We start from the raw sequence: 23,976 nt of genomic DNA on the forward strand, positions 1-23,976 counted from the left end.
TGAATTTAAAACAGTCCAAGCCTACTGCGGTTCCAAGCTACCAGAGAATGCATGACCCTACTCTGCAAGAAATGGTCATTTGTATCAAACATTTCAGGACTACAAGAAGAAAAGGAAGTCACAACCTGTCATATCTTAGAGCTTAACTTTCGTGTTGTTAAAGGCTAAAATAAGGACACATTGAGATCACGGAATTTAACAGTAAAATATGGCACCGAACAGCATATTATGATGGCAAACTGACCTCACCTAATGTGACTGTTGAACATATTTGCCCCACCTCCAGCAAAGAGCAAGACTGAATTTTCCACGGCCTATAGAATCTTTAACACATATGCGTCCTGTGGTATCTCTTCTTGAATATAAAATGATGAATCGGCCTCACTTTACTACCATAATCACTCTCGCCCTACCATCTGATCTGTTAGCCGCCCTGCTTAGCTCAGTTGGTAGAGCGACTGTCCCAGACACTGTGGTGGTCCTGGATTTGAACCTTAGACCAGGAGAAATTTTTCTTCAAATACGAACTTTCCGAAAAAGATGCATAGATTACTTTTGCTATCATGCAGCTGTATGACTGATCTTAAGAGGATGCTAATGAGTAATTAATCCTTACTACAAATTGGCTCCGCCATGGGAAGTTCCCCAAAATACTGGACCGATACAATTCCCACTTTGTGTTGTTGATCAATTTGTTCTCTCCCTACCATCTGATTCAATCTCCCTACCATCTGATAGCACCTTTGCTTCTGTGAATTAACTCCATAATAGTATCCAACAGCAAGTGCACAACGACTAATATGGAACCACATTATACTCTATCTCAGCAGTTCCTTGCAGCACTACCAAAGCTACCAAAGCTCTCCGTAGCAGAGGCGACGTTCTGACACTGTCAAATGTAGTGCCAGTATAAAGTGGCCATATCAGCATTTGGAATAACACTTCAAAGCTCACATTCGTGAAACACTATTTCAAATTGACCCTTCACGTAAACTCGAGTTACAAATGCTATTTCCAGAGTTTAGTGTCCACGACTCTTGCATATGCTGAAATCATGTTAACATGGCGGTGTACTCTGAAGCAAGCTGTCTCGCTTCAAAGCCAACTCGTCATCGTTACTGGGTTTCCCGGTATGTTCATAGGTCATAAACAGTGCATGGGGTCTGGATGACCTCATCTCACGTAGCTACAGCAATATCAATGAGCATTAAATGGCCTTTATTTTTTTATTTTGGGTGATTATTTTGCCTCTCCCAGGCATAAAGAAGAAAGTCTGTTCATTGACATAAATGGTTTCAGTCCGAGGAACCAGACAGCGCCGCTAGGCAGAAGTTGCCACCGCAGCTTCATCTGCGTGCGATGAACTAAAGGTGCGGAGGTGACAAACAATGTATCCTACCAAAATAGAAGCCTGGGCGAGTTGGTATGTATACATTCTAAAACAGCGCAAAAGAACAGGGACGAGAGAACGAAACGTACAACACAGCGCTCGTGTTGTACGTTTCGTTCTCTCGTCCCTGTTCTTTTGCGCTGTTTTAGGATGTATCCCAACTCAAGACACTATTCTGAAGGTTCCAAATGTCCTTTCAAAGTTTGCTGCGCAGACAGCGTCTTTGTATACACTTCTGCAACCATATCTGCGTACCCTACAAGCAGACAAGTGTAGACGACATGGCATAGAAGAACACACTTAATGCACTCTTGTGATTGGCTGAAGAGGGCTCCTATCTTATACACTGCTGCAAGGAAGTGATGAGACAGAGCATAGAATGCCTCATTACATTAAATCTTTTCATTTAGTGGCACGAAACAACCACTTTAAACGTTTTAACCAAGTCTTTCATCAGTACCATTATCTTAGCAAAAACATTAAGCAACATGCATGGTATTAGCTGAAAATTGCCATAATGACCATGGATCTTAGTCAGCTGAAATCCTTAACACCTTTCAGGCACTCACATCACCTTGTGAAAAGGTTGAAAATTAAACTAAAATGAACCTAGCTCCTTTCGTGTCAACTGCACTTGATCGTTCTCAAGAAAAACCAAATAACTAAATCAACAATTCTAGAAATATACTGTTTGACAGAAATTTTTCAAGCACGACAAATTTTCTTTTCCCTCAAAGTTTCATATAGATATCATTCACTACAACATATTTTTACTTTAGAATTTTGGTTTGATTTCTTTAAATGAAGCTCCGAGGTAGTATGTATCCTTTATTCTTTTTATTCTCCTTTCCTAGTTCCCCATTCAGAGGTCTATAATAAAGTACAAAGGGTAAAAAAAAAAAGAAAAAAACTAAAGAAATAGTTCCTTTAAAATCTACTGCACAAAAATATTTTATACCTTCAGAAAATGTGGTGTAAACATTGAAAAATTAAACTGCATGCCAGTAGACTATAGGTGAAATTCTTCTCCATATATTTGCATCGACACAGCAAGGCTGGCCAAACTAGTGCTGAAAGTGCTCTTAAATCAATGGTAGTGTACCAGGCAAATAAAAAAAGTTTTTTTTTCTTGTTTGTTTTTTTTTAACACAAAGTACAAGTTTAGTTATGCCATACATTTGCATAGACCTAGATGTACAGTAAAAGAGACTAGTGCATCTGCCATCAGATCTACATGCTAAAAAGCATGTAGTGAATCACTAGCAATCATAAGCATGCGAGCAGGATTTCGAATAATGTTGGTCAAGTACTTGGAAGACACGCACCGTCCATTCTGCAGGAACCTGCCCTGATTCAGTTGCATTGGCCGATCTGAAAGACGGAAGTGCCAGGGGTTAGAGGCAGATCCTTCTTACTGGTTAGTGGGATTACAGTACCTCACAAAACACAAAAATTCAGCATGAACACTTTTCGTTACTAGAAACACTCTATTATTTTATCTATTCCCAAATTACAATAATAGTAATAATAATAATAATAATAATGGCAGAACAAAGGCAACAATAAATATATGTACACAAGATCATACATAAAAAGTAACTTGAATTCAAGAAGAATGATACTGTGACACTCACAAATACAAATACTTTGGAAATCGCATTAATCAACAATTCCCAATACATATAATTAACAAAATAAAAAGCAAAAGATAAAGCATAACCCTAAAGGCCCCGCTCCATGGGGCGCACGAGCGAGGCGCCTACGCGCCTAGTGCTGAGCACGGACAACGCTGGAAAAAGTACACATCTTGATGAAGCGTCTCTGGCGCGCGCGCTCCTGTGTTATTGCAAGACTTCGTAGGCTGAAACCGGCCAAAACAGTTCGACTGCTACTTGAATCTTGTCCCGGAGCGACTTCCATTGCATTTGCACACGCTCGATGCTGTCTGCGCGACTGCAGCACGAGGATTTTTAAGCACATTTCACTTATTCAGTGCATACCGTAAACAATGCGCTCGCGCGGTGCTGACGGCAGCACCTCAGATGCCACTTCTCCCCACATAGCTTCTTTAACTTATTTTAGGCGGGTTGTGGCTGGCAAGCCACAACGAGTGGCGCCTGCTACACTGTGGCGAAGAACCTTGCCTTGTCGATCGACAAACTGTACCATGACTGTACGCACATCTCTACATACCGCAGCACCGATGCCAAAAAAAAGAAAAAAAAAGAAAAAAAAAAGCAAACAGAGAGAGATTGCAGAGACTGAACGAAAGGCATCCTCTGATTGGTGCACGCCAGCCAATAACCGGCGAATCTCCTCGCGCCAGCGCGAGCGCTGTGGAAATATCTGACATGAACAGATATCTGCTCTGCGCACGCCTCGGCTCGCGCCTGGCGCGTCAGGCATGCGCAGATAGACTCCAGCGTACGTTCGTGCGCGTAGGCGCGCCGCTTGGGCCAGCTCGGGCGCCCCACGGAGTGGGGCCTTAATAATGCAACAATGCTACGTAGTACGAAAATACAAAGAAAAAATGTTTGCTAGAAAAATTTATGATTCGGAAGGGGTGCGTTTCCCCCATTGTTAGTATAGCAGTAAAAGATTATCCCTCAAATCAAAATAGCAAACATTCATGGGCTAGAACAGATTATGTACAAGTCCACCTTGAATACCCGCTAATTAAGCACTGTAGGAGGAAATTTGTGGTGTGCATCATATCAGCTTTAATTAAACTGAATAGTACCATCAAGTGGTGGCTTACTTGACACCTTAAAGGGGAATTATGTTGATCTGTAGGCATGTCAATTTCCTTTTGGATCTATCTCACTTATTTCACTCCTTGGTGTAGTGTTTTAGTCATGGTCACTTCGTGTTTTATATTGTCATTAAACTTTTACGTGGTTCAGCCATATTTCCAGTAACCGCATTAGTTAACAGTTAGCTGGCATAGCGAGTCCATTACACAAAGGCCAATCACTCCAGCATGTTCATAACTTGGAGCTTTGAAATATATGCGCTTCAATAGGGACGGCGTTGCAGAATTGAGAAACGTTAAAACATCTGGGAATTTGCTATGTGGAGGTTCATTAAATAGACGTTTAATCATATCCAGGTTTGGCTGTACACACTTTACCTGTTTAATACACAATTGTGATGGTGGAGTTTTAGAATCTGTGTCTTGAACAGTACTTTTCAATGGTAACTTACTATGCAAAGTAAGGCATCTGGAAGCAAAGATCAAATGAGACAAAGCATGCGACCCCTATGGCTAAAATAGTTAAATAGAAGGCTAAGAGAGGCAGCTGTCTCGCCAACTTTCAACTAAAAATACTTCCTAAAGAGAAGCAGTGCATGCTTTCTCTTATCCTCGCAGCTGTCCGTCAACATAATACCAATGTGCAAGTGTCAACAGGTGATGAAGCTCGAGTAAAGAACTGCTCGAGAAGAAGAAGAAAATATTATCTAACAGCAGTTCTACTGTAAAACAAAGACATTTCAGGGAAATTTCTAGTGCTGGAACAATAACTCGCCTGGTGTCTGGTAGTTGAGAGCCACCATCTGGCAGCCACAATTCCACAAATGCACAGGGTCGTAGTTTGAGGAGTCGATGCGACTGCCCTTTGGATACACACGGCTAAACTGTAGCCGGTGGTATGTGAAGCTTTGTTAAGGAAATATAACAGCAATTCGTACTCAGCCTACCACAACTGAAAAACTAGGCAGCTGTTAGTGATCACATCTTAAAGAAAACACATGCCCAAAACAGTACGAAGCTTCATGTGACAACTGCCTTGCTCCTGAAGACAACTCTAGGACAATTTTCCCTCCAGTGTACGTGAAAGGTACATAGGGACTTCTTTAAAGAGGCACTGACAACAGCTCTACCACAATTTTTATGCTAGCAAGATTCAAGAGCACAGCACTTCGTTACTGCGCTATCGCTTGTCCGACAGCAAAAGACACACTTATTTCCAACATATTTTCATTCGAAGTTGAGGCTTTTTTCTCACTGTTTCCATCCAAACCCTATTTCCCCTATCTATGTAAATGGGGAGAATGATATAAAGCATGACGTAAAGGCCCAGTGTAAAGAAGACTTTCCAGGAGACCGTTGCTCTGAGTACTAAAACTGTGGTCCCGGCCCCTGCTGCAGGCCGGTTCTGAGTGACGCTGCAGCCACAGCCATGTTCGGCAAACAGGTTGGATCTACAGAAAGGAGGCTGAATGTCCTGTCAATCTTTGGCTACCGTGCTTCAAAGCTGGGAACAATATTAAAAAAGGGCAAACAAAGATCTTGCTGCTACCCATGTCCGGCCTGCATTCTTCCCCCTCTTAGTGTCCTTGTGCCTGGTGCTAGCACCCTTCCCTTCTCATATGGCGGCATTCCTCTCGTTCCCGATCGCGTGTACCTCGCAAGCTGGTGCCATCCCTTTCTCACTTCCTCTCAAAGCAGTAAACAGCCGCAATGTAGCATAGCTGAACAAGCGGCTTGGCTCATAGGCTGGCTGACACTGTTTTTCAAAGCCCTCGATACGACTTACTGGTAGGCCGCGCAGCATGTGGCACATGGTAGCCGAGTTCTCAGGAGATGTGTGGGAGAAGGACGTGATGTGAACAACTTAGGGGGTTGAGCCTTGGCTGAGTGAAAGCAATAAATTTTCCCCGTAGGGCTCATATACCATTAAGAGCTTAGGTCGGTAAGGAGTTTGTTTTAAATTGCTTCCACATGCCAGACATCGAAGAAAGATGCATAGCATGTGCCTTGCGACCTGGCACGCTTCCGCTCTCAGTCTGGAGTTTCTTCGGGGCCCCGAGGTCATGGCTTCGTGCCATTATTTCCTCCTGCCTGTGTAGTTGCCACAGGAGAACCCCCTAAATGGCCCATGAAAAGCTATTTACTAAAATTAGAAAGCACACATGAGCAATAAGTATCCCATCAGTCCTCTCCATAGCGCAACACATTTTAAGCCAGCTTCATTAGCACTGATCATATGGGCGATCGAAAATGATGCTCCTCCTCTCTCCCCTCAACTCAACCCACGCCAACGAGCAAGAAAAAAGAAGAGAACAAGTCATGACAGCATCCCAGCATGGCCCATCCCGCCCGCGTTATTTGAGAGTGTCCAATGAAAAAGCAAGGTTGTGAATGGTTGCTAGGAGCATACTTTAAAAATTATTTGTAAATTATAGGCTCCACGCAAAGCTTCTAAATTTGATTAAAACACTGAAAAAGACCATCTCTATTGATTTCTTGGTTTAGAACGTTACTGCAAGTACTATTTTCGGCGCCTTTAATTAAGAGATGCAGCGTGAGCATGACAACACGAGGTCAATTTTCCAAGCCCACAACATGCAATATTCTTTTGGGGAGAAAGGATATTTGAGGAAGAAAGAGCAATGCTGAGGACTCATCCACTTCTCAACCTTGGTCTCCGGAAATGATGACATTTCTGTGAAGTTCCCGATCCCTAAATGAGAAGTGTAAAGAAGCATTGAACAAAATGCTTATAGTTAAATATGGTCGACACCCTTGAAGATGACTTAAAGCGCCTCTAAAAATTTCACAAATTTTATCAGAGGTGCCCTAAAAGGGTGTGTGAGCATATCTGGTGACACAAATACCTCTTACATGAAAACAAATGAAATTCACTTGGTGCTAGAAATGATAATAAAAAGAGCTTTTACTGCACTTGCACATACATAAAACCATGACTGGAATGGTCAGAGGTCGGCGTGGTTGGAAAGGGTGACAAGGCACAAGCTCCCGCATCACTGAAGGGAAATGGCATTCGTCATGTTTTTTTCGACCACATCTATTTCTTCCTCGATGGTCGTAGTTGCTTATAAAGCATTACAAACTACTCTTTTCCCTTCTCTTTATTCTCTTTTTCAGCAGCATATGTTGTACCGAATTTCTTTTTGTTGTTCTTTATTTCTTTCTAGCTTGAGTGTGCTCCACTGGCTAGCCACACGACACAGGCTTCAAGGTCCGATAATGGCCATTTTTCCTTTCTACTCCTTCATTTCCCTACTTCGCAGTGAGGCTGTCACAAACTGTCACAAAATTCATCAGCAGGTACACCCTCACTTACACATCCATGCCCTCCACCGTCCACAGCAGGCAATGCATTAGTAGTGAGAAAGCTAGCTCCAGCCAACAAAGTTTGATCTATGTTTCAACCTCTCCTGTGCCAAGTCTGCAAGCAGACACACCAAACCCTATATGCCTTGTCGTTTAGTCAGGGCAATGCACAGTAAGTGGCGAGCATGTATCATTTGCTTTCAGGCTTGAGAAAGAGGCATGAGAAAATTTCTTTTAATCTATACTTTCCTTCTTTGCAATTGGCAGAAGGATGCTCTCGAGTATTGAGTTGCTATGATTTGCAGTAACTGTGAAAGTTTGCCTAGGTTCAGGAGCACATATGAAGTGCTTCATTTTGAGTAAATATATAAAAACTAATCAAATGACAGTACATTGCTAGCTATATTCAGAAATTCAGAGGAAAATGTTCACCTTAATGGAAATTGACTATATAAATACAACAAAGCACCATTGGTGACAACACCCACTCTACTTACTTTCAGGGCAGAACTGAACAGATCTGCAATAGATGATGAGATTGGATAATTCCTTAGCAAGCCTCAAGCTTCGCTCCATTTCCCGTCTTTGCTGGATCTGAAAAAACAACATAACATTTATTTTAGCTTTACCAAACAGTGTTCAAGGAAAGAGTTTAAAATAAAAGCCTAAAACTTGTACGACTTTTACCTATAAGGACCATGCAACACCCAACGCATGTTACACAAAGCAGGGCTCCTTAGAAGACTGTCATAAGTGCTTCATGAACTATAAAATTCAAGTTAGTAAGAAAAGTTGATATCCTTAACATTGTGACAGTGCTATGCGCACATCCCTCTGACTACACGCAGAACATTTGACAATGTTGTGCTGCGGGCTATTGGTCGCTCATGAAAGAATTGCCGGCGATGAGGACCATAAATCCTGCTGAACAGGCGACCCTGTCGAGGTCACATGTCAATGCCAGCGGTTTAAGGGTGACTCTGAGCACACAGAACCTGCTCCTATGGTACGGTGCAAGAAGAAAGCAACGACGAGCGAGCCCTGCACGTGCGATCGGCCAGCCGACATAGCGCGTGGCACACTTTAGAGCCAACCTTTAAGGAATCTGCCATTATCTGAATTCCACAGCTGGCCAGCTCGAGATAAAATGCGGCCAAAAAGGCGGAGAGCGAGGACTCCTGCAAAGCGGAACGCTTTGAAAGGCACATGCAACTGGGCTAACAAAACTCTGGGGAAGGAGGGGAAAGAAGAATGCGCGTGAAAAGGGGAAGCAATGCCGTGCACGAGAGAGACACGATGGGGCTGGGCTGCCCATTCTCGGAGAGACCTCGCCAAGTTCGGTTTCCTGGACATGGTGCCAGAGCGCCAAGGAAGAATGATGACAACGGAAGCGGCAAATGGAAGGTGGCGGTAACGTGCCAAAGGCACGTTAGCTTCAGCACCCGTCTCTGCTTTTTATTGGTATTTGTAATAATCAGAAAATATCCGTTAATTTTGTGAAAGCCAAGTTTCTTTGATGTTATTGCCTCTCCATTCCATGTGGACCCACGAACAGGCATGAGTCGTCACCACATAGTTGAATACTCAACCTTAACAGTTCAAACAATGTAACACTGTAGCACTGACCATGTCATTTGCCGACTGGGCAGTCTCTCGGATCTTGAGCACCCAATCTTGCATCTCTTCCCTAGAGGGAGCAGCAATCTCAATGGGCACCAACTGGGTGGGTGACACTATGCGGAACACCCAATCCCGTCCCCTGCCTTGCCAACTTTGCAGGATATCTGCAAAAAATTACTTACATGTGAAGCTTGCATATATTTCTGCATACTGCTCAAATAGAAAGTGAAACAAAAACCAATTTGAGGTATTACTGCTTCATATCATGCCCACAAATCTGTAGTGCTAAGCTCTGAGAAAGCACTTCACAAGCACTTAACTTCATGAAGTAGTAGCCACAGACCCCTTAGTGCTTCCTTCTTTGCAAGTGAACAAGCTTTCAGACACTAAAAAAGCGCGAACAGGGGCTCAGTGCTACACCATGCCTAACTCTCATATCAAGGCATTAATGACTGCCGTTTCTCTAAATGGACATAAACCCGTAGCATTCAGAACGCTTTCCAAATTCTGCAGCCTGAGCCAGGGTGCCTAAACAAACTTTTCATTGCAAATACCTAACATACAATAGAAAATCTCAATATCCTTAATGGTGTTAATGCTCTCAGGCGGTTTCCAGACCTTTCACACACACACGGTAGGGGGTTGACATAAGGAAGCAAAGAAACATCATGCAAACTAATTCATGCAACAGGTTAGGGAGATAACTTCTAAGCACTTATGGTTTATGGGGTGTAACATCCCAAAGCAGCTCAGGCTATGAGGGATACCATAACGGATGTCTGCAGCTAATTTGCACCATTTGGGTTCTTTAACTTGCACTTATACTATACAGGTGTCTTGTTTTGGCTCTGTCAAAATGTGGCCAGGATCGAACTCGAGTTGTCCTGCTCAGTAGTTCAGTGCCTAACCACTGAGTTACTGTGGCGGGCCCTTGACATGCCACTTCATCACACACTGAATGGAAAGTCTTACGGCAACAAAACAAAATTCTTCTAGAAACAACGGCATGTCTTTTTCAGGAATAGAACCCACTAAAACTAACCTTTTTCCAATTTCAGTTGTGGACAGGAACAATGTGGTTACCTCCGTAACTTTTCTTGCAGATTATAAGTTCATAATTGCACGAATTATTTGCAGGTCTAGTTTCGCACCAGTTGTACATGATTCACGGGAAGCATGAAAAATGTCATCACTAAAATTAAGTAATTTACACTATGCAAATGATGCAAGGTAAAAAAAAATGTAAAACTCATGTTTCTGACAGAAAGATGACAATGGAAATCTCCCTTCTTCTGACTGGTCATGGTGAAAACGGAGTCAGAAAGGGGCTGCAGTGAACAAGCATAAATTCCATTATAATTTAAAAAATAGGGGGATTGCAATGATTCAATTTTTGTAGTAGAAGTTTTGAGATAAAATATACTGTGACAACACTGCTGGCACCATCAGATGACATTCTGTCTAAAAGCTCTCTAAAAGTACTCAAGAACTGATTAAGGTCAGCTGCCTACAAACTCCTATAAATTGGTTATTTACTCTCTGTGTATGTGATAACGTAAGAGCCTAGAACTTCTAGCAGCTGTTGTGCAATCCATTCCTGCCTTTCTATGCGTCAAAGGCTGCATGCTTTTGAATGTGCATGTAAATGTGCACACATAAGCAAAAAAAAAAAAAAAAAAAAAAAACACATTGTACACACTGTAGAGTACTCACCTACAGTACACCCCGCAATGTCAATGCTGCCCTTTTGCAACGTACCCAAAGGCATTGCATCTCCAGACTAGAAAGGAAGTGAAAAGGAAGTAAACATCACAAGCAAGCATCTTAAAAGCAAGAACAAATGCCCTATTGATCTCCAATGCAACATGTTGCATAGCAATTAGGCTCACCCCATCATCAGATGTATCCTGCGTTTCGAGCACTTCAACGAAGTTAGCAGGAAACCAGTGTTGCCTCTTGCCACCATAGTTGCCCCGCCACCATCCTCCATCCAGGCGCACCACATTAGTGATGATGGCATGCTTGCAGAATGAAAGTTCATCCTCTCGCTGGGCACGGTAGTCATACAGGGCCTTCACTGTGGCACGAAATGCACCCGAAAAGCTGTCTGGATCCATATAGGTACCCGCTGGGCCTCCCATGTGCAATGGACTATCCTCAGGATCCTGAATCATGAGAAGAAAAAGTCAGGAAGCCTCCCAAGAAAAGCAAACCCAAAGACTAAGAAGCAAGTATGAGTAAAATCAATTCAAAAACTTCCATTAATTAAGGAGTGTTCCCAAAATAAGTCTAGGAAGTTTGTAGTTAATTTAGCGGGAAACAAATACCATATTTACGCGTACATAATGCAGCTACAAAAATAATGTGAAGAGCCTGAGACTTCACAAAGATTCATATATTATACCGGGTGTCCCAGCCAACTTGAGCCAAGGGTTACAAAATAATATATTTGAGGTAGGTCAGTGAAACCAATTGCATACAACTGCCAGCCTGTTTGCACACTACAGGCAATTTTTTGTTTTGCATTTACTTAATTAGCTAATTATGTTAATTTCTCTAATTTATTAAATATCGACTTGAGACCAAAAATGTGAATTGGAAAGTTGTAGAGCACCTTCAGAAACCCCCATTTCATTAATTGCGATAAAGAAAGTCTCACGTGTTTCTTTTTTTCCGGGCTCAGAAGAAAGCCCGCGAAATACAAATAATACCACGTGACTAGCGCATTTGTGCGCCGCAATTGTGGTGCTCTCAGTCGTGGTTTGAGCGAACGAAATAAGCTGCGGCCGTGACCTGATGGTCCCGTTGCAGCGGCAGGCAGAAATGTTGGCGATAGTACGAGCGAGCTCGAACTCGCCCGTCGCCACCGCGATTTTGGCCAGGCCTGCGCACCGCGGCAGCCTACATCATGACAGGCGGTTGGCGATAAAGAACCGGCAAATGAAGGTGCAGCGCTAATTTTAGTCCAGTCACATGATGTCATCTCGCCCCTTTACCCAAGCCTGTATGCGCAGATTCAGTGGCTGATACCTTATCGCTCATTCATTTGTTGTGACGTTCGCTGATGGGAGAGAAGGAGGCCTTGTTAGAATGTCGGTGGTGTCGGCTCGCCGCTCTCACTGCTACTGCACCACCACGTGGGCCGGCTGTCTGACGCGGGCGAAGAAGCCCTCGCAGGCATATCGGCCTGCCGCTTTAACGGGGCCAAGAAGACACGGCCGCAGCTGATTTCGTTCGCTCAAACCACGACTGAGAGCACCACAATCGCGACGCACAAATGCACTACTCACGTGGTATTATTTGTATTTCGCGGGCTTTCTTCTGAGCCCGGAAAAAAAGATACACGTGAGACATTCTTTATCGCAATTAATGAAATGGCGGTTTCTGAAGGTGCTCTACAACTTTCCAATTTGCATGTTTGGTCTAAAGTCGATATTTAATAAATTAGACAAATTAACATAATTAGCTAATTAAGTAATTACAAAACAAAAAATTGCCTGTAGTGCTCAAGGAGGCTGGCAGTTGAATGCAATTGGTTTCACTGACCTACGTCAGATATATTATTTTGTACCCCTTGGTTCATGTTAGCTGGGACACCCGGTATAATGATCATAACAAGATCTGAGCCTATTCAAGCAAGTTGTAGCCGAAAGCTTAACAGACACAGAAAATACAGGAGAACTGAAGACATAGATACTTTTTCGAGAGGCAACAATTCAGAAATGCGTACGAAATCATTAAGCGCTGCAATGCTTCCGGGCTGTCAATGAACACAGTATCTCACACATCAGCAGGCCCCGTCATAGACACACAAATACTGCTTTGTGCTTCATGCTGCCCAATCCTGTGCTTGTTCACCCTTCTTTCCTTTCCCTGCTGCACACAACTCTTTCAGTGCTTTCTTTTTCCTAAAGGCCCATGTTGCCTCATACCATGGTCACAGGCACTTTCTCCTTTGCATACGAGTGCAAGTGGCCCCAAAACCATCCAAAGGTTTAGCTTCTGCTGATAGCTAGCCAGTTGATGGAGCTCATTGTACCTATCTTCAGATGCAGCAAAGAAAACAAACAAGGGGGGGGGGCATTACAGTTATTCCTGGTTCCAAATATAATACAAGATAATCCCTGAAATTGGTGCACTTAGAAAAAAAAAATACTTTCATTACAACCGTGCAACCAAGGTTTACAATAAATTATCATGTTTGGCATTTGGGTCACGACAGCCCTGGTCGCCTACATGCCATAAAACCTAACACAACACAATTACTTTCTTACCGGCCTCAATAACGCATAACCAATAAACACTAAATCAAGTTGAACATGCTGCTTCAAAAAATATTTATTGCAATTATTAAAAATCGCTTCATATGGTGCATTCCCTTTCAAACCTTAATATAACATTTTTTTCTGCCAATACTTCCAGAACACAAGACACTTAGGTACTTAAGGGGAAGCTGAAACACATTTTTGAGAATTTCACAAGATTAATGCATTAGGATATATGAAACTTGTAGATTAAGCTCACCAAGTGGTTTTGCGCTGCCATTTATAGCTACAACGTAATCGACTACTAAAGTCGCGACGTTTTTAAGGGTTCTCCTGATAATACTACCGCAGCAATGTGGAGAAACGCGATGACGACGCCATTATTGCTGACTTTCTAAATTTTAATTGCTTTCGCCCAATCCCTCCTACGAGTCACCCGATGCTATCAAACAATGCCTCGCGGCCTTTGCCTTCAATGGCGCTGATTTTCTGCCTCAGTGCATACGTTTATGAGTTGGAAATGCATCGCCTCTAAAGATGACGCCATCATCGGTGTCCCTACTCATCATCGTGCACTGCGGAGAAGCCTGAGCGCCTACCCCAAATGCTAGCGCAAAACAACTTGGCATGATTTACCATCCACTTCCATACATTCAACTCCTTTAATTAAATGAAACTCTAAAACCTCTTCGATTGCCCTTACAGCAGCAGCTTTCTCAAGGCTATAGATAGGGGCAGTAAAAGTACAATGGGCCAGTACTTCTCAGTTTTTAACTTAGTCTTCCTTTCATTTAGAGAAAGGTATAATTTTTGAAACCAGGAGAAAACATTAGTCTCTAAGCTGGCATTAATGATGTTACTTAGTGGGAATATTAAAAAAAAAACAATATGGCCGATTTGAATAGTTAATCAAATACGAAGTAGGTACGTAGAACCGCTTATCACCGTTATACCTTTCATGCATTACCACACACATCTTCGATTTGCACTCTCTCCAATATCTTCCCTAAGCTCACGCAAGAAGTGGCCAGCAGTCACAAAGACAAACAGCGCCAACGGTTGCGCTTCCAAAACAAACAACTCACAAGCCTAAGGCCCAAACATTCCGATCGCTGCCCTTGGTCGGCTGCGCGCAGGCGGTGGTTTCAAAGGGACGTATGTCTAGGCGTCTTCCCTAGAAGACACCGACAGCAGCTTCCTCGGCCGCGCATTCCCCCCGCCCTATTTCGCCACGATTTATGGCTTTTACGCCCTTTCCCCTCAAACCAAGAGACAGCAGTTAGCGCTGAACCCACAACCACTGCGCTTACGCTGTGCTTTTTAACTGAACTGGCTTGCCTCGTTCGCGGCATGGTCGAAGCGCGCCTTTTCCGAGAATCGGAACGGACCGAACCGCTGGCGTCACCCGTTTCCATGTGTTCCTACATCACTTCTGAAGTGCGACCGCCTGCGTGACCGTCATAAATAAACTTGGCCGCCCCTTCGGAATCCCCCCTGCAACAGTGAACCCACGGCTTCGGACAGACACCGGCGAAACCCGTGATTGCGGCTAGTAGTGCTACGCACTAAAAAATCCACAAGAGATCTTTAAGCCATCATAGCCTGCCACACAAACCATTTTCATTAGAGGTAAAACCCAGCCATGGTGGCCGCGCTATGATGGAGGCGAAATGCAAGGTGCCCATTTACTGTGCGATGTCACTGCACGTTAAAGAACCTCTGGTGGTCGAGGCTATCCGCAGCGCTCCACTATAGCATCCCTTCTAGGATGAGTCACTCTGGGATGTTAAACCCCACAGACCAAACTAATAAGGCACCGGTGACTTCTGCCAATGCTTTACTACATGAAACTGAGAAGGATGATTAGTGTTTAGGGCCCCTGACATGATTGACACTATCGAATAAATAAATGTAAGGGAGCAGGGAGGTAATTATTTCCAGCTTGAGAAAAGTGCTGGTAAAAGCACAAAAATACCTGCTGAAATCACAGAAAATGAATGACTTGACTAACTACACTTTCATTACTAGTTATCACCTACTGTTGTGTTACATTACGTTTTAGTGGTGAGGGACCCACTAATTAGCTTCCACTTAGCACTAGTACACGATTTAAATCTCGTTATAAGAGACACTGTTACAAGAGACAGGGTTACAAGAGACACTCGGTTACTAAGGACAACTTTGTCAGGTCCCTGGAGTAAATTCTTCACTATTTAGAAGAGACACAACCCAGGTGTGCTCATGCAATGCAGATGAAATGTACCAACTCATACATGGTGCACTTCAAATTCCCTCAGCTAAATTCTGTTCCATATCAGCATCCTTTTTATTGTATGAGTCAGGAACTGAGAAGGAGGGCTTTGCCATAATTGGAAGATCAAAACGATCCCATTGTTTCAGCCACTGGCATCACATTGCTGTCACCTACGAAACTAACCAAAATGCATGAATGACATCCAGCATTTTTAACTCCTCGCTGTTAAAATGTGGTCACAAGATGAAAGCTCAGAATCCTGATGTCTCTTTGTGGACAATGCTTCTTGCAGCACCCAAGTTCTCGTGCTCAAAGCCACCAAAGTTATTTTTTCCCTCCAAACTCCGCACCCTACCTTCAACCAATAGACAAAGGCATTGTGCGCTCTGTCAAGTTGTACAAAACAAGGTTATTAGAATGCCTCGACAGGTAGCAAGGCTGTACAACAGTAATTGATGCGAAGTTTGCTGTTCAGGTGATTTCAGGTGTCTGGAATGGCCTGAGAAGTAAAGCTGTGAAAAACTGTTTCAGACAAGCAGGCTTTAAATGTGGTGACATGATGTAAGAGAGTCCATATATGGATACTGTAGAAAGCTTCCTTGAAGATGAAGCATGGGCGAGCATCCAAGAGACTGCTGAGGTACCATAATGCTTTGAGGAATTCGTATCTGCAGATGTGGATCTTGTGTGCTCCCAAAGAGCTTTCAGACTGTGCAATCCTCGCACAAGTAAATGGCACATGTGCCATAGAGGGTGACTACGAGGACATTTCAGAGGAAAAGTGTCAGCATCTGAGGGTGACGAGCATGTAAGAGTGATTAAAAGGTATTAGAGCAACAGGAAGGCTTACAAAGTGAAGTGCTTTACCTCCAGAATTTGGGGAAGGAATACACTCTGCACTCACAAAAATACATATTACTAATATGAATAACTTCTTTAAGCTTTCCTGAACAATTTCCTGTTAATAAGTATGAATGCATTTATATGCTGATGTGCAGTAAACTAATCAACACAGTGCTTTTATAATTTTTGGTTACAAGGGACCTTGCTTACAAGAGATCTTTTTCGGGTCCCTTGCGTGTCTCTTGTAACAAGGTTTTACTGTATTCAAAATATCGACTATGAATCGAATATGGTTGTTCTTCGATTTGTATTTGCATTGGAAAATCTGATAATCGAAATTTCTGAATATTCAAAATTTATCGAATACATTAAAAATTTTCGAATTCACTGAAGACTCCCCACACTGCGCATTTCACCACAATGTCTGACCATGTTGACTGTGCAGTGAAGTATCCTCAAAAAGCGACGAGGCCGTTTTATGAAGAGGAACCATACCGACAGTGTGCACACCACAATGCGTGCTTCACCGCTTGACCGCGTGACTATGCAGTGAAGCAGCCTCAAAATGTGCCGGGGCCTTTTTGCAAAGAGGGCCTTTTCAACAGTATGCACAAAGCGAAGAAAAACGGCGTTCTCATTTCGGTTTCACCTCAGCTGCAAACAACCATTGCGCAAGTGTTCATAATATATAACTACTGTGATACAAACGGTTTTGGAAGTTTTTCCAAGTCCATTCCATAATTCAAACTTTCAAACAGGCACTCCCTGCACAAAACACTAGTATTTGAAATCCTGCATAAAATTCATACTGAATGTTTCAGTAGGATATACACTTCTGTGCAATTCTAGTCTAATATTATTTGCAAATACCATGTGAATTCTGAAATAAACAATATGAACAATGCTATTTTTTAATTTTCTATTTCTTTTCATTGATAAGATATTCAATTTGATATTCAAAGGCAATTTCTTTTTCCCCATATTCATATTCAATTCGTATTTGGAAATTTCAATATTTGCCCACACCTAATTTATAGTCAACTGATCTTACAACACCATCTATAACCATGGCTATTATAGCTATTTTTGTTCTGTCATGAGTTCCACTCATGAGTGGGTTGTAAGAAAAATTAGTGTGCTTCTTGGAATTATTAGAATACCACAACACTGCAACAATGCCGTCATAGTAAATGTTAAAGATGGTCAAATGTAGCACCATAGAATTGACATAAGAAAAATGGGAAGGCTTTTGATATTCTTGAAGATTCTTGAAGTCGCTGGCACTAATTCACGTGAAACACATAAATCAAATTTAAACTGTTGTCACCATAAAGTGCACCGAATGTGTGACCTCAAAGCTATCTCATGCAGTCTCGTACAAGAGTGCAGGTATGAGCAGTATTGTAACATGCTCATACCTGCATTCTTTACAATCACTTGTAACTAACTGCAATCACTTGAAATTCTCCACATTTCAGCTCTGTCAGAATGGATTGAGCATCACTGAAAAAAAGAAAAGGCCACCACTGGCTGGCTTTTCTGCAAAAAGGGCATGAAAATACTTTCATGTGAGTATCATCAAATGAAAGTTAAAACAGTGCACAGCAACCCTGGCCAAGCACTATACACATCACGCAGCTTCTTCATGTAGCATGTAGAAACTATGAATGTGGCATTGCTTGCAAGCTTGTACAATATGCTAGTAATGCAATGAAGGGTGGAAAGCAGCAGAGACAAAAAAAGAATTTGGCCCCTGTCGATACGAAAATTAGAACAATTTGAACCAGGAGTACGGTCCCAGCCAATGTCTATGTAGGTCCATAGTGTTGGATGCTCTTCAATTTGCACATGGGCAGTCTTGCACTTGTTAAAGTGAGGAATAGCGTCCAGACATGACCCACATAGTCAGCGATCAGCGAAATAGACCTCCCTGAACCTGAAATACGGCAAAATAGTGGTACCTGCACACTGTGTGCGCTACTGCAGGCAGGGCAACGATTGGAAGTCCCCTATTTCTAAGCTATAACTCAGTCACGCTGTTTCGGCTTGGCTTTCTATAGCTTCGTACCATCTCGTGGCTGCCATTAGGTGCATGCATCGGACACTCACAGTTTAGGATGCTGCTTAGCACGTGACTGATTCCTTATCTTTATTTCGGGATGGCATCAGCTGTTGTACCACCCATGCACATTTCCTTTGCTTGCATCCACATGCGCCTTTGAGTACACTGAAACTGCACGCCAGTCACATGCTGTTCACAGTCAGTGCGGTGAAGCATCCTCATACCACAGTGAGGCCCTATGGCATCTTGAGAATACTTCACAGTACAGACCTCTTAACAAATGGCCAGCCGCTTCTAACAAAGAACCATTACGACCCCGTTGCACTTTGAAAGGGGCAGCAGAGGCCTTTACAATTCTTGAATGATTCTTTAAAACTCCACGGCGTGCACAAAGCACAGCATTTGACGAAACTGGAAAAAAACCACCGTCCTCACATGGGTTTCATCTTAAATGCAGACAACCATCGCATAGGTGTTTATTAGATAAATTTACCATGATGCAAACAGTTTTCGGCAGTTCTTTAAAAGCCATTTGACAATTTGAACTTTCAGTTAATTCAGACATTTCTTTTGATCCCTTGAAGCCCGAATTAACAAGATTTTACTAAAATTAAAAAAATTAAAATTAAAAAGCTAAAATTAGTACTGAGTTATCACTCAAAAGTTTCCAGCAAGAGCGAAAGTCAACGAAAAGTTTTCAATGTGCTTGCTGAAGTGAAAGGTCACACACCAGAGCTAAAAACACAAATATTATGGTATGTTTAAGTTTACAGGGTTTTAACATCCCATCCCAAAGTGGCAATGCCTATGAAAGCTGCTGTGGTGGACGGCTCCTGAAATTTCAACTACTTGGGTGTTCTTTAACATGCACCGACAATGCGCAGTACACAGGTGCCTTACATTTCATCTTCACTGAAAAGCAGCCACCGTGATTGAGACAGAACCCGCATCCTCGATACCTGCAGTTAAGCGCCCTAACCACCAAGCCATCACGATGCGAAACAGATACTAAAACACAATGCTTTCTAATAAAACAGATATGAAGCCTACCGTTCCAATTCTCCGAATAATGTCTTCATTGACTGGGTACTTGAGCTTGACTTTACGGTAAAGTGGGTGCTTTTCATAATAATTTACAAGCTCAACAAGGCTCTCAAATTGCGCTGTACCGATGACAAAAAGGCGTCCTTCTTGCTTGATGCGACAATGCTTCAACTTGTTCTCTGCCCTGGGTAGAAAAAGATATATTGTTATTGTTGGCACCTTATTTAAACTGTAAAAAAAAGCTAGCTAGTGCCAGTCACAATGGCAATTTTTATCTTAAAATGCATTCATTGCACCTATTATTGATCTCTCATTGCAGAAATTTATCACTTACTCTATTTTCTACTAGTAAGGTAGCCTCTGAGCATTCAGTACTAGCTGTTAAAGGGCCAATTCACCGGGCAAGCATGTCCCATTCTGGCCAAATATAAAAACTGAAGGGACAAAATAACCCAGACTAAGGTCCACGACCAGTGAACTTTACCTCCATCTGTTTTCACAGAATACATTTCTCATAACTTTTAGGCAACTGCATTCCTCAACACTCTTTTTTAATGTGACAATCCCAGTCCTCAAAAATTATATTAAATGTGCAAATTCATTTACCCAGCTGAATCTAAAGTCCAACCAGATATCCTGAACTTAAGAGGATCACGAAATAGTTTAATATATAGTCAATCCCGGATATATCGAACTCGAAAAGGATAGCGAAATAGTTCCTACATAATTAATTCTATAAGTCAGCAGATGAGCCTCTCTTTAACACAAAAGTGTGAGTAGGGTGCACTCCCGCTAGAGTGGGTAAAAGCACAAAAAAAATGAAGCGAACTTCTGTTCTCATATTTTACGCTCTTTGCTGCACTAGACCATCAGGGTGTGCACAAGGCAGGCTTGGGATGATCAGTGCGGTCACGTCACCATGTGTAGCAGCAAAAGGAGTCAAAGCTATGGGCGGATGCTGACGTGTCAGCGAAGACGCTCATTACATTGGTGCCGGTAAAGAAAATCCAACTGTATATCATTTACCCAGCTTGTTCAAACCAGTAGTCACTTTCCCAGATGGACAGATGTGGTGGTGTGCTCATCGGAATTCGAAACCGTTGATCCGAGTTTCGTTTGTCCTTCGGCCCTCGAAAGAATGTTCATTCTTATTGCCTTTTATCTCCATTTGCCACTGACTGCTAGCTCTAAGATTATATCATTGCGCGTTTATTGCTTTGAGCTGCACATGTGCCATGATGTAATTAAAAAAAGTAAGGCAGCACAGTTGGAGGGTGGGAGGAAAGTGTACTAGGGTATATATGTGTTAGTGTCAATTTATATTTCGGAACTATGACGAGAAGGGAACAAGAACTGTGGGGGGGGGGGGGCAGGTGAAGGCGGTTGACGTCTACACAGCAATGTAGAGGTGTTGTGATACTTGTAAAGCTTTCAGGACGCGTTTGCAAGTCTTATAATTTACACACCCCTATCTTTAAGCTCATTAATTAAGAAAAAAGTGCATGAAATATGCGAGCAAATGTTTTAACTCCTGCAGGATTAAAATAGGGGTGCCTTCATAATGCATGGGAAAAGAACCATAATAAACTTTTGCAGCAAAAGTAGAGGTGTGTTCGTAATGCAAATTCATCAGTTGTGCGAAATTTCCAATCATATGACGCTTGGATTACATGACAATTTCATACAGTTCCTGAAAGTTGTATAATTGAGTTTCTACTGTACTTCAGACAAGTAACCATACTGCACGTTTATCAGCCTCGGAAATCCCTTGCACATTGTGGCGCTTGTACTTGAGAGAATTGGCTGTGGTAGTGATACCTTCATTTCAGTTCTTGCTTTTTCTACCTTAAGAGTCTTATCTCAGTAAGAGTGCTCTTTTCGTGGTTAGTAGCTGCTATTTAATTGATACAAGCCAACTTCAATTTGTCCCTTTTAAGCACACCCTACATTCACTCCATCACACAGCTTTACAGTGTCAGTGCTTTCAGCAGGTTGCTGGAGGCCGCGCAGCTGACCTGTCGCTGCGCCTCGAAAAGTAAGGAATGCCATTAGGAAAAGTGCCACTTCCGGGGGCGCGGTGCTCAATTTTATATATCGAATGACCAGCAGGACTGGAGTTCAATATAGTGTGCAACTTTCCTATACCTTTACAAAAGTTTTTCAAGGAAATAATCTGTGTGCTAAATGTAGCCAATAATTTAAATATAGTTCAATACATCCAGGATGAACTGTTTCAGCACAGCTAAGCATTAGAAAGCAATTTACATGATTCAGAAACTTTCCATGTCTGATGCAATGCATGCAGATAACTATGACCAGGCAATTCGGGAACAGCAGCAGCAAAACTAAAGCTCTAATTTGTCTATTTCTTGGGTGCCATCACTATTATGTTCTAGTGCAATCAACTGAAATAAGTCAAAATACAAACACTGATTTTAATGTGCTGTGCAGCACTGCATGCCCAACTTCAATTATAATGTTTAAAAGCAAGCTTCAAAACACACCTGAAGGATATGGCAAAGCAGCTGTCCTCTTTTTCACTTGGGCGCACCAAAAAGGTACCATCATACTTGACACGCTTCAATAGTTCTTCTGCTTGAGTACGTGTCATATTAGCATGGTACCACCTGCATGCAAAACAGTATAAAATAATGTCCATAAATAAAACACAAGCCAGTATGTGCCAAGGCATTTAAATACTAACATCGTCTCCTAACACACACACACACGGGCACAAAAAAAATTGCAGTCTGTACAAATGCTTCCTTAACCAACGAATGAGAGCAGGTAAATATTACGTAACCACAAAATGCCACTCAGAAAGCCAACATAAAAGGTCGCATAATGGACTTTATTAAGGCGAAAGCCTTACTTGGCTCATGGTGAAAATCGCATGGGCAAGATCTGTCCATATATAAAGCTGGGGTAGATAATGACAGTGATGAGAGAGAGAGAGCGACTCTTTTCCTCTTTCTACGAGAAAGAGAGAGAGTGACAGAGTGAGAGAGAATCTCATCTCCTCTCGCTAGGAATGGGGGGCATTCCGAAGATCGCAGCAGGGCAGACAAAAGTATTTTGCCTTGCTGCACGTAAGGTGACTTGAGTGCTCCCCTGAATTTTTAGTGGTCTGAACACTAGTCTAAAATACTGCAGCAATGCAGATTGTGTTTGCATCCTGGTACAGAAGGACATAATAGCAACTTGACTTGTTCACTTTGTCTGCATGTTTCATGATCAATGCAGGCAAGAAATACATAAAGCACATATTCTGTATGGTAAAGTTTGTGGATCGGTTTTTGTAAGCAACAACTTGTGAACACCAACTGATCATGCAATAAATAAGACAGGATGTCACTCAGTGTGTGTGCCACACAGCACATGCAGAAACATATGGCTGGCACCACACAGCGTGGAACTGTCTACTCTTCCAACCACAACCATTACATTTAGAAAGCAGAGCAGTTAGATCCGATACCACCTTCTCTGTATTACAGCACAAACAATGAGTCTTCAACAGTACATACTAACACCCATTTTTCTCAGCACCTACATTCTGATCAAGCACAAAGAATTAATGTAACAGAAGTAGGAGAAAAGCAAGGTAACGCACTCTTTTCCCTCATGCTTGTTGGGCTGGGGAACAGGCTCATTGAGGTACATGTAGAACTCTTGGCTACGCAGTGGGTGCGTTTGGTAGTGGCTGATAAGACTGTACAGGGTGTCAAATGCCACTGTGTCAATAAGGTAGTACTTTGTCTGGCCTCGTTCTTGTTTGGATTTTATCCTGCAATGATTCACCTTGCCCTGGCGCCTGTAGAACAATGGGAGGACAGCAAGTCACACACCTTTAGTAAATCAGGCGCACTGGTTCAGTAACAAAATGCATGCTTATTTTCAGTCCTGCACTTCACACACAAAGTAATGTACAGTCATTGGACAAAGTTATGCAGTATGGTGCTGCCCAAAAAAAAAAGTATTCTGCATTGCCTCGTTATGCAGTCTGAAAGTACTGGTTCAATGCATGAAGGATGCATGTCCCCTCATGAGTCCAATTTTTTACTTGCTTGCCTGACAACCCAGTCCCGCGAGTGAACTTGTATCCCATAAACTTTTTCCATTACCATACCTGTCAGAGAACTTTTCTCTTAGCATGTGACTTCACTTGCAATGAAATAACATACACCCAGACTGCTTAACTAAAGAAGGTGGTGCCTTTCAAATTTCAAAATATGGTGAAAAATTCAGCTTTCTAAAAATTAAAAGCATCCACTTGCATGACTCGTTTTCTATGCTGTCACGGGGCTTAAATGCCAAAATCTTTCAGAGAATACTAGAAAAATAGCTTCAGCATCTGCAATGGTTCCCAAAACTGTCTGAAAAGAGGCATTTTTTGAATTCAAGTATATTTGCAGTATACTA

At 42.4% G+C, this 23,976-nt stretch overlaps 1 protein-coding gene across 1 annotated transcript in view; it reads right to left on the minus strand.

Moving 5' to 3' along the window:
* sl (small wing phospholipase C gamma 1) overlaps nt 1-23,976 on the minus strand; it is an 88,911-nt gene that overhangs the window by 30,905 nt on the left and 34,030 nt on the right. Inside the window, exons 17-26 of the mRNA XM_084590445.1 lie at nt 23,168-23,368; nt 22,062-22,184; nt 19,564-19,741; nt 10,979-11,254; nt 10,803-10,869; nt 9,096-9,253; nt 7,967-8,063; nt 6,768-6,855; nt 4,918-5,042; nt 2,716-2,761 (exon numbers count right to left, since the gene is read on the minus strand). Of these exons, the coding sequence (XP_084446571.1) occupies nt 2,716-2,761; nt 4,918-5,042; nt 6,768-6,855; nt 7,967-8,063; nt 9,096-9,253; nt 10,803-10,869; nt 10,979-11,254; nt 19,564-19,741; nt 22,062-22,184; nt 23,168-23,368 (1,359 nt within the window). The remainder of the gene's footprint in view (nt 1-2,715; nt 2,762-4,917; nt 5,043-6,767; nt 6,856-7,966; nt 8,064-9,095; nt 9,254-10,802; nt 10,870-10,978; nt 11,255-19,563; nt 19,742-22,061; nt 22,185-23,167; nt 23,369-23,976) is intronic.

Source organism: Amblyomma maculatum, chromosome 1 (assembly GCF_055883805.1).
Source record: "Amblyomma maculatum isolate TAMU_Amacu chromosome 1, ASM5588380v1, whole genome shotgun sequence".
Taxonomy (NCBI): domain Eukaryota; kingdom Metazoa; phylum Arthropoda; class Arachnida; order Ixodida; family Ixodidae; genus Amblyomma; species Amblyomma maculatum.